At 46.5% G+C, this 11,543-nt stretch overlaps 1 protein-coding gene across 1 annotated transcript; it reads left to right on the top strand.

Moving 5' to 3' along the window:
• Positions 1 to 6,161: 6,161 nt before the first annotated feature.
• On the top strand, positions 6,162 to 6,569 carry NHLH2 (nescient helix-loop-helix 2). Its single transcript, XM_068538151.1, has one exon. The coding sequence runs from the start codon at positions 6,162 to 6,164 to the stop codon at positions 6,567 to 6,569; it is 408 nt and encodes a 135-aa protein (XP_068394252.1).
• The last annotated feature ends 4,974 nt before the right edge of the window (positions 6,570 to 11,543 follow it).

The raw sequence follows: 11,543 nt of genomic DNA, 5'->3' as shown, positions 1-11,543 counted from the left end.
TACACTGGATATGTATGCTGAACATTTTTACTGATGGGGTGCAAAATTTAAGAAAATAGATTGGAAATAGCTGTCTAGTTGAATTAACAAATAATTACAAAGCCTCTGTAGTCCAACAGTGTCTGGCACAATACGAGACTCACAGGAAGTATTCAAAACTTACTGTGACTCTCTGACCACCTCTGAATGAAAAATGTGGTAATTTATATATGTTTTGTGTGTATATATACCTCTGCCTCAAAATATGCATTTCATTTGGTGAGTAATTCTTCTGCATGAGTATATTTGCGTAGAAAACCATGACCATAGAAGCAGCAGTGCATAGTAGTTGCAGTTTCTGAATTTGGACCACCTGAGTCTAAACCTTGGCCTTATAATTTATTAACTATGTGACCTTGAATAGACTACTTCTCTGTGTCCCAGTTTCCTTGTATGCAACAGGGCCTACCTCATGGCTTTGTGGTGAAGATAAATGAGTTAATATGTGTGAAGTCCCTTGACCTATGTTTGACATATGGAAAGTGCTTACTCTAGGCTACTTGCCAGATATATACATATCTATCTATCTACATACATACACACACAGATACACACACACACACACTGGATATGCATATATTTTGTGTAATTTCATTTATATTTCCTGTTCTCAGTATATATTTATTTATATATATTTATATTGAATAATAAGAATCATGTTATTAACAATATTAATAACCCACACTTATTTGGCATGACTAAATAAACTAAATATTATATATTTAAATATATTATACATAAATATATATATATATATATAAGTGAAAGACTAAATAAACTAGGCATTAGTTTAAGCACTTTACACAGATTATCTTGCTCATCTTTGGAAAAATATATAACATAACATACTTTTGTTATTCCCATTTTACAGATAGAAAACTGAGGTCCAGAAAGGTTAAGTAACTCACTTAAGTTCACACAGCTGGCATATGACAGAGTCAGGAAGTCTGGCTTTTTCTACCTCCCCGCTATTTAATAATATTATTTGCTATTAGGAGTAATAGTTCATAATATCTTTATTTGCCTGGTGCTTAGTATTTTATAAAATACTTTCATATACATTGAGATTCATAACCAGCCTGTGAAGTGAGTTGGGCAGGATCATTATCCTCACTACTATAGGAGAGAAAAGTGGTACAACTGAAACCATGGGTGTCTTTTGGAGGAAGTGTTTCTGTGTTACAAACATCCTGGGTGCCTCTGTACCCAGGGAGTCATTTACCATAAATGTACTGAGTCCTTATAACATGTCAAACTCGGACAGGGGTGCTAGCAATATGAGCCACAATCCTCCCCAGAAGCATTGCAGCCTAGTGGGAGACCAAGGTATGGAAACCAAGAATCACAGCACACAATGTAGTCTCTAAGGGAGATATGAAAAGAGTGCTTATGGAGCACAGAAGGAGGGACCATCTGTGCCGGAGAGGTCTTAGAAAAGGCAAGGGTGGGGCCTTTCCTGGAAGAAAGAATGCGTGTGTGCGAGTGTGAATCCATGTTTGTGACCATGACCGTGTGACTAGGTGGATCTGAGTGTGTACCTGTTTACACGGGCTTACTCATGGGTTGATTTATGCACATGCAGGCTGTAAGTGTGAAAGCTGAAAGCCTGAACGTAAAAGAAAGTGTGCTTGGATTCACACACGCCATAGCGGAATCTGACCTGCCCTGGATGGTCTCCCCATTTCTCCTTCCTCCCCCCAACACCAGGGTAACCAGTTCCTTGCCACTCTACCAGTTGCCTTGTGAGCTATGGTGATTAGACCCACCAGGTTTTCAATCTGTCAGTCTGAATGTGTAGTGGTCTAATAGAGCCCACCAGCTTGTGTGATTGGGGGTGAAGAGTACAGGTATCTGTGGGTGTATATCTGTTTGTATACTTCTGGCTATGTGTGAATGCTTAGTGTTGACTGCTCCTAGCCAGAGTGGGAAAACCTCCCCTCTCCCTTCATCTTCACTATCTTGGGAGTTCATACACTCACCTGTTTCCATTGCCATCCAAATGTGGCTGGCTTCTGCCTTCACTTAAATGTCCTGGGATATGTAAATATACTTCTGTGCCAGGATTGGACAGAGGCAAGGCTGGAAAATGCTGGTGCCCGTTATCTGTGGAGGCACTCCGTGCTCTCCCCCATTCTGGTCCAAGAATCTCCCACAGGATGAAAAATGTGTTCAAAGGCAAACAGGAATGGTGACAACCATGAAGAACCCAGAGGGTCACTCCTAGGGGCGAGCTGGTCAACCCCCTCCCCTGATGATAAAACCTGTTTTTATGGTAAAATTGATCAAGGAGGGAAAGCGAGGACTTTTCTCTCCACAAGTGCTACCTCAGGGACTGAGGAGGTTGGGGGGTAAGGCTGCAATACTCTTTATTTCTTTTAAACTTGCACAATCAAAAAAGCTAAAATGTTTACAAATAATACGCAATTGATGGTGACTAACAGTATCTCTATAAAGTGGCCAAATAGTTGAACTAGATTTTCCCTTTTGTCATAAGACATATAAATTCAGGGCTGTGGGGTCATGTAAGGCAAAGGTATTATGTGCTGGAATACACTGATGATTCGTGAGTGTTTATGTCCTGGCCCAATGCACTGCCACACAGCTAAATATTCGCATGTTAAAATAAGCAAGAATGAACTGCAATAATCAACACATGTAGTATGCCATATTTTAAGTTTAATGAATGAGTGGGTGAAGAGAAAAACAAACATATTCAGAAAAGTAGAATGGTCTCATATATTGATCCTTGAAATTACAATACCTGGATTCTGTTCTCAGTATCAGCAATGACTTAATCTATTGAAAGGTTTTTATCATATATGGGAAAATTAGTCCAGTGGCAGGGTATCTCTCAAAAATATGAATATGCTTAATCAAGCCTTGTTGAAGTGTCTTTTAAAATGTAAATGATTACAAATAAATGTTAGCTGTTGCATATCTGAATATATTTATTGTAGCACCATATATAGTATATATTTCCATGTTCTGGACACAAACATTATCCTAAACTTTAAGGGAAGATATTGGTTTTATAATGTGCCAGGAGAATTTGTCCATAGTCAATATGTTGTTTATTTGCACTTAAATATTGCATCAATAATCTGAAAAAGAGAAATAGCCTGATTATGGCTAGAGATTCTGATTAGAGGCTAAGGTTTCTATCATGGACTGCTTTCAACTGTTATATTTTATGGCACAGATTCAGTGGGAATCTGATCTGCTAAAATATTTGGGCTGTGAAAACTCCCACACTGTGACAGATGTCAAGTCCAATTAAGTGACTCATGTCCAGGTTTCTGTCCAATAGGATTTCCCATTAAATATCAATTTAGGGAAAAAAATTCCATCCCCCTTCTTAAGCCTTTATCTCTTCCACCATCTCCAGGCTGAATCAATTGGTACCAGGAGAGCCAAGAAGCCACACACTGATCTCTGCCTCTTTGCTCTGGCTCTCCCACCCTCCCGCGTCTTTCTCGGCTTCCCTGTCACTGTTACTCCGGGAGACGTTCACTTTTCACCACCCTTTCTCCAAACATCTCCAAGCCACTGACTATATATATTTTGCTACAAGGTAAAGAAAGGAGGGGGTGGGGGTGGGAGATGTAACCAAGCCTTGAAAGACTTTGAAACTGGAAATATGTGTCTGTTTATACAACATACAAGTAAATGAGGGAAGAGGAAGAGGCAAGCTAAGCCCCGAGTTACAGTATTGTGTTCCTGGGAACTGGGGAGACATCAGCTGAACAAAGCCTTATCTCAAAAAAAAAAAAAAAAAAAAAAAAAAATCACTTCTGAGCAAGATCGAATCTCTGCCTTGCACTTCCCAGTTTCTGCTCAGTCGTATTAAGGGAAGAAAAGGCGTTCTACAGGAGCGGAATCTTATCTTAACCATCTTTCTTATTGATTCTTCCGCTATTAGAAAGTGGAGGAATCAGCCCTTTGATGTGATTGTGTTTATCTCTGCATCTCTTTTGTTATTTATAGAGACCTAGAAGAGGAAAAGAGGCACGAGACTTTTCAACACATCGTTTAAAAAAAAAATCAACAACGAATTTCCCGAAATGTTTGAGAACAATTAAAAGGAAAAGCCGTTTTTGATCTATCAACTAAGTGAACAATCATTCATATCGTCCACATCCTGAGATATTATCGTCCCTCGCTGTGGACACCAGCGAGATGACAGCTGCTTTTTCATTTTTGAATGTAATAAATATTTGCTGCTTCTGATATATTTCGGCATTTCTCCCTGCTATTCCCTGGGATTTTAACTCTAAAAGATTGGAGAAAAGATTATCGAAAAGGCTTTTACAAGGTAAGCCTCCTTTAAATGATTTTTTTCCAGCTTGGAACTAAGTTAGATGATTCATATCGCATTTATAGATGTATTTCAGTGAATGGCTGAAAAAACCAAAATGCATACACGACATGCTATTTACGAATATTTTAAAAAGATTTCTGGAGAAGAATTTAACATGCTTCGAGGGCAACCCGGGAACTTTTTATCCGAACTACAACTATGTTGTGGTTTATTGTGATTTTCCATTACTCGCCTATTTATTTATACCCTTTCAAGGCGAAGGTGTAGCTGCAAGTTGTTCTACTTATAAACGTATCCGTGAAAAGCCCACAGGGAGTCACATGTATTTCACTTGGAGCATTTGTTTTTATTTTGCCTTAGAGGACTTGTTTTCCTCGCAGGGAAATGAAAGCTGCCTTGGAGCCAAATTCGCTCCTAAGCAAGTGCGGTGCTGGGAGCGGATAGCACAGCCCCCGCTTTTGTCTAGGAGCAAACGCTGCGGCACGTCGCCGACTCGATCTCTGTTCCAGCGAGTATCCCTCCAGCGGCGCACTAGGGGCCCGGGGCTCGCAGCCTGGTCCTCCCTCCCGGTGCCCGCGATCGGTGCGCTTAGCCCCCGCAGGTGCCTCCCCGCCTGCCGGACCCTTTCTCGAAGCCCGAATTTCCTCGAAGCCCCACGGCTGGGAGCGGCCCCCTCCCCGGAGGCGCGCGATCGGGGCTGGTCCTCCAGGCGCCCGGGAGGAGCCTGGCTAAGAGGCCTTTCTAGGATCGCATCCTTAAAGGAAGGCTGAGGACGGGCTAGCTCGGCCTCGGCCAGGCCGCCCGGGGACAGCTGAAGGCTCCCGACTCCGGGCCCCCGAGCACCAAACTTTGCGGGCGGGGATGCAGCTCGGGCCGGGGCAGCAGGCGCGGCGCCCGCCTTCCCCCGGCCCTTCCCTTCCCTCCCCTCCCCAGCCTCTCCTTCCGCAGCCACCCGGCCGCCGACCTATTCCCGGGAGGTGGTCGGCAGACTGCGGGCGCATTGTCTTATCCCACGTCGCCGTGTCCCTAGGTCCCCGATGTGTGTGGCTGTCTGCGTGACAGATGGTGCTTCGGGAGCCTGCGAGGGCATGAGAGTCCATTTGCTGTTGAAAGGAGCCTCCACGTTTGTTTAGTCATCTATTATTTCGGAGAAGCGCGAGGCGTACGGGGAAGCCTTCCCGCTCCGGGACGCCTGCTCTCCGTCCGCGCTCGGGGCTGGGTTCCTCTGGAGTCCCGGCCGCCCCGCGCCCCAGACCCGCGCGCGGCCCGCGGGCGCCCAGTTCTCCGGCGGCTTCGCCCCAGGCCCTCGGGGCGGGAAGCGCGCTCCGCGTCTCCCCGCCCCCCCGCAAACCCCAGATGGATTCGTCGTTCGCATTCATTCGTTTGTCAGGGTCGGAGAAGAAGTAAGGGAGGCGGAATGGCCGAGTTGTATTTAGCCGAAGGAGGCACGAAACCCAGGAGCGGCCTCGCAGGCCTGCGGTCGTTCCCCGGAGCAGGCCCGCAGGCCGGTGTGGGTCTCCCGCAGGCCTCGGTGTCAGGCCCAGGATGCGGCCTGGGCCGAGGCGAGGCCTCGCTGGCTCCTGAGCCGGGCGGTGGCGCGGGGCCCGGCTCTCGGGCCTGACCGCCTCGGCGCGCTCTCTCCCCGCGGGGTCCGCTCCTCGGAGCTCGCCGGCCTGCCGTGGGGAGGCGGCCCGGGCCGCGCGGAGGCCCGGCAGGCTAGGCCCTCGCCCGCTCTCGCTCCTATCCAAAGAAGACCCCCATTCCTTTTATTGATCGCTTTTCTGACTCCCCCTCAGCCTCCAAAATGATGCTGAGTCCAGACCAAGCCGCCGACTCGGACCACCCCAGTTCGGCGCCCTCGGACCCGGAGTCGCTGGGTGGCGCGGACGCCAAGGTGCTGGGCAGCGTGTCGGACCTGGAGCCGGTGGAGGAGGCCGAAGGCGACGGCAAGGGCGGCAGCCGGGCCGCGCTCTACCCGCACCCGCAGCAGCTGAGCCGCGAGGAGAAGCGCCGCCGCCGGCGCGCCACGGCCAAGTACCGCTCGGCCCACGCCACCCGCGAGCGCATCCGCGTGGAGGCCTTCAACCTGGCCTTCGCCGAGCTCCGCAAACTGCTGCCCACGCTGCCCCCGGACAAGAAGCTGTCCAAGATCGAGATCCTGCGCTTGGCCATCTGCTACATCTCCTATCTCAACCACGTCCTGGACGTGTAGGGCCGGGGTCGCGGCGCGGGGCCGCCTGGCCGGGAGTGGGTAAAACGCGGCCAACCCGGGCGGTCGCCGCGGCGATGGAGGAGGAGACGGTGGCCCAGCGGGACGGCCGCCGCCACGGCCTTGGACCGGGTAGGAGGCTCGCACCGTGTTCTCTCCTGTCGGCAGGGCGACTCTGGAAGGTTTCCGACTCCAGAAGGGTGGGGTTGTCTGGCGAGCCCTGGGGCTTGTAGGGAGTATTTTCCAGGCAAGGCGAACCTCCTGGAGGCACCGAGACGAGTGGCCTCCAGGCCTCCCCTCCACGTGTTAGGATCCCTTTAAGGGGTTGTTGCTTTAGCCCACTAGAGACTGAGTTCTCCTACATTCATCTCCCACAGATCTTCATGTTTTGAAAGAATGAGGGCAGAAGCTCAGAGTCTGGGCTTCTAACTTTAGACTATCTGGATTTTTTCTAACTGACAAATCACCAAACATCATGAGGGGAGGGGAGGGAATCTCCTCCAGGGCAGAGATTCAAGACACAGAAAGGTGGAACAGGAAACTTTCTGATCCGTTGTGAAAAGAAAGATTATAGTAGAATCCAAGTAAAACAGACAAGCCTAGAAGATATGGTAAGGTTAAAAACATGCATTGAGAACAAACTGATATTGTGGGAAGATTTGAGTTTGGTGAGATTTTTAACCCCAAGGTCTGACGCTAATGTAGACAGGAAAATCCATATTTAAATGGAAATATCTGATTGCTTTTTCAGGCGAAGTGCCCCTTTATATATCCAAAAACATCTATTTGTGACCTTAAACATGTGGACCCATAGGCGCAGTTAGAAAAGACAACCTATTTTTATTTATGTTAGAAGGAGTAGAGTATTTTTTTCAAGACACTTATTTTTCAGAGTGGTGATAATTTTACTTTGGACACTCTGTGCCAATTTATTTATAGTCAAGTGTTTACACTTTCTCCTGTGGAATAATTATGTCTAACTTTTTACGTGTTTGTTGAGATTATACTGTGGTCTTTCTTTTTGCTCTAATTATATTGCACTTGTATAACAAATTTCCCACATCTCCCTGTTTCTAAACATATTTTATATATTAAGATGTTTGTTCCTGAAAGGTTCTTTTGTTGTGACATCAGCAACACTAGCACTTCACTGTTATAGTTTTTTTAAAAAAGTCAGTGTTGTTATCCTTATCTGTAGTTATGTCTGAAAAGTACTTTGCAAACCGTTTATAAGGAGAGTAGCTTCTTTGTGTGTGTGTGATGTTTGTGTGTGGGATGATTTTAGGAAATTAAGTTATTTTCCTAAAAAAAAAAAAAAAAAAGAATTCAGAACTACTTTCCTCTGTGACAACCAAAAAGAAAAGTCTATAACCTGAAAATGTTTCATGTTCTCAGCTGTGAAACTCTTAAAACGAGGAGTGTATTTTAGAGACAAGGGGAAAAAAAAAAAACCACATCTGCTATCCAAAGAATTTAGTCTTTTTCAGGGTTTTTTGGTGTCTCTGTTGCTTTATATAATGCAATATTTTGTAGTGAAAATAGATATAATCTGGTTTCTATCTGACGAGTTTTTCATATCTCATGAATGGTGCGCTGTTTTGCATATAAATAAAGGTATCAAATAAAGTCATCTCCTTTATTTTAAGCATACTGTCTAAAAATAATGAACATACTGGCTGAGCATGAAATATCTTAATGGACTCAATTCCTCAGAAAGGAACTAAAATTAAAAACAACAACAACAAAACCAAATCTTAACATGTATTGAGATATTTGATGCTCTTCCTAAAGTTGGATACTGATCAATCTATAAATAGATGCCCCACATATGATGGTGACATAAATCATGTTTCTCTCAATGAAGAAAAAACATTATCAGTGTTTATATAAAAACATTGCTTGAATCATAGATTCTTTTGCTTTAAAAGCAAATTTAGTAACTGACCCAATCTCTTCAAATTAGAGTTGGGAAACTGGGGTCCAAAGAGTTTATATGCCCTGCACTAAGTCACATGGCTACTTAATGAAAATGAGAAGACCCCAAGATGATGACTCTTAAGTCCTCATGGCACTTATTAAGAACAAGGTGCATTTCACTATTGTACTATAGCACTCAGACATCTAATGAGGACATAGATTTAGGACATGACATCTGCAAGCAAGAAAGAATAACTAAACCCTGGACCAACCTGGAGATATGAAGAATGTTATCTACAAAAGCCCATACTTAATATAATGTGGAATACTCTGTCTATAAGCAGAAGACACGAATAACTTAAAGACTATATATACGTGTATATGTACACACACATATATAGAATATTATCAACTATGAGTCTATATCACACCAAATCTCTGGTTGCAAAGTAAAAAATGCAATTATGTGGATGCTTGGTTTTATAGCTATAAAATATCTGGGATTCTGAGCATTTTTCACTTTTTCTTGTAGTCAGGTTCACAGAATACCTGATCAGGGAGACTTCATTCTCTTCTTCAGCTGAGGAGAGCACTTCCTAGGACATGAAAAATAACGGTGGCTTCTTTGGCCTTGTATCGGGACCAAGTTGTGGTCCCTGCAGCAGTGGTTAGTTGCTCAGCCTGCACACACACTACCTTTGGACTGAGTGTTTGCAGGTCTCCCTTCCCACCTCAAGGAGTGTGGTGAGGTAGCTACTCCCCGTCCTAATAGCACTTCTCTGTTGTAGGACAGAAAAATCGGCCCTGCTCCTTTGCCAAGGAAACGAAGTCAACTTCTAGCCTCCTTTTCCTGGTTTATGAGCCCAACTTCCAACTGACCAACACGGTCCTCCCTCCGACACCTAGGAGGAGCCTATTAACTCCCCTCTCTAGACCAAGTCCCTTTGCCCTTGGAGTTGGACGTAGGGCAGACATGGACAAAGGGCAACATCCCTTCCCAGGTACACAGCCCACGTGATCTCAGGAGAGGATCTTTGCAATGTCACTTCAAATCCGAGGCTTGTGAGCACCCCCCAAAAAGAAGGGCAGCACTGTGGCCTTCTGCTGGACCAGAGGCTGACTGGCTGCCGCCTAGCACGTGGCAGGGACTGAGTACTCCGCCACACATAAGGGAGTAGAGTCTTCTCCGAATAATGATGATGGTGATCACTCAGTCTTACATTCAACAAATACTTATTGAGGACCTACTGTGTACCAGGCATTGTTCTAGGTTCTAAAAATAGAGCAACAAGTGAGACAAAGTCTACTGGAGAAGAGCAGTACCCTGACGACCATAAATAATAGTTAACTTCAGGTATTGCTCAAGGCTATGGAGAAAAATAAAGCACGGTAAGGAAATAGAGAATGGCAGCTGAGGGTGCTGGTGGAGGGTATTATTTTAGCTAGAGCTGTCAGGAAAGGCCTCTCTGAGGAGGAAACCTCTGAGTAGAGACCTAGCTCTGCCTAACCAGCAGCCTCCACAGTTGCTGCCCCTCGTGCCCTTTCTTCTAGCATCCTGTTAACCTGACCTTTGCTCAGGCCACCAACGCAGCTCTTGGGGATCCCTCACCATTCCCCACGGGCGGCAGCCTCAACCTTCACCCCCAGCTTGCTCCCTCTGTAGGCAGAGCTGGGACCACAGTTCCTCCAGCTGCTCCTCTCCCCTCCTGCTCTCCGTCCCCACCGCTCAGCAACTCACCAGGGCATTGCTGCTCCCCAGAAAACGCAGCCCCACCTGGCCCAGCCGACAAGGACACCTGGGCTGCATATTTCTATGCCCAAATGTCCCCTCACTTCTGCCACTGTTTGGAGATGTCCAGAGAAAAGGGGCAAACATTCTGGGTAAAAAAACCCCAAACAACCAAAAAAAACACAAAAAAACCCTTCCCTTGCATGGGGAGGAGAACGGAAGAAGCAGCAGCAGAGGGCATGGGTGGCGGGATGCAACGGGAAAGGAAGAGCAGCCTGAGGTCAGGGGAAATGCGTACGGAAAGAAATGAGGCTGGTGGAGGTGGAGGACTGGGGCCGGGAATGCCTGCTTCCCATATGGACCCTGTTCTTGGGGCTTCCTCCAGTGGCCCTGCCCCTCGAACAAGCATCACCTGATGCTATGATGAGGTTAGTAGACAGAGCCGACCTCTGTTAACACTGGGATTTATCCAGTTCCCATCACTGCTGTCTGTTTCTGGATGCCTGTCTTCCTCCCATGTAGGTTCAGGGCAGCAGGAATTCAGGGGGTGGGGACAGCTAATGTGAACGTGTGTACAGCTGATACGCTTTTTCTGGGCTTAGAAGGGCTATCTCATTTAGTACTGGTAGTGGTAGAAATATTAATAGCTAACATGTATTGAGTGTATACTGTGTGCTTACCGAGTTAAGTGCTTTGCAGACATGATCTCATTTAACTCACAACAACCCAATGCAGTAGGTACTTTTGTCTCCATTTAACATATGAGGAACTTGAGGCTTAGAGAAATAAAATAACTTGCCCAGGGTCACAGAGTCATGTTTGTCAGTTCATCAAAACCCCTGCCCTTACCCATCATACTCCATGGCTTTCCTTTGCCAGAGGGACGGCTGGGCCATGCACATACCCCACCCTTAGCTCCTGCACCCCATCTCTCCACCCACGTGATCAGGGGAAGCTTCAGATCAGACATACCAAAGGAGTGCAGGATCTGCAGTGCACGCACCAGCCATCCAACCAAGGGGACACGTGGAGGCTAAGATTGGGCCTCTGTTCTGCTTGCTGGGTCAAGCGTGTGCCCTGACTTGGGGCTAAACTCTTGGGAAGACACTGCAGGCTAGTGGCAGTCCTGAATCAGCCCCTTCTGCAGGAGTCTGGCGCTGACACTGTCCATGGTGCTACTCTTCACCACCACACGGGTGAGCCTGGCTCTTCGGCCTGCCCCATCCACACCCCTCTGCCCATCAAGGCCCAGCCTCACACTACACTTCATCCCTTGCCTGGACATTTTTCTGGACTCTTCAATGCCTATAGAAAAATAAAACTCCGATTCT

The sequence above is a fragment of the Eschrichtius robustus genome, chromosome 3 (genome assembly GCF_028021215.1).
Source record: "Eschrichtius robustus isolate mEscRob2 chromosome 3, mEscRob2.pri, whole genome shotgun sequence".
Classification (NCBI taxonomy): Eukaryota; Metazoa; Chordata; class Mammalia; order Artiodactyla; family Eschrichtiidae; genus Eschrichtius; species Eschrichtius robustus.
This window is presented reverse-complemented; position numbering and strand designations above follow the sequence as displayed.

What these genes read in the sequence shown, in the direction of transcription:
- NHLH2 (XM_068538151.1), top strand. Translation starts at nt 6,162, where the DNA reads ATGATGCTGAGTCCAGACCAAGCCGCCGACTCGGACCACCCCAGTTCG.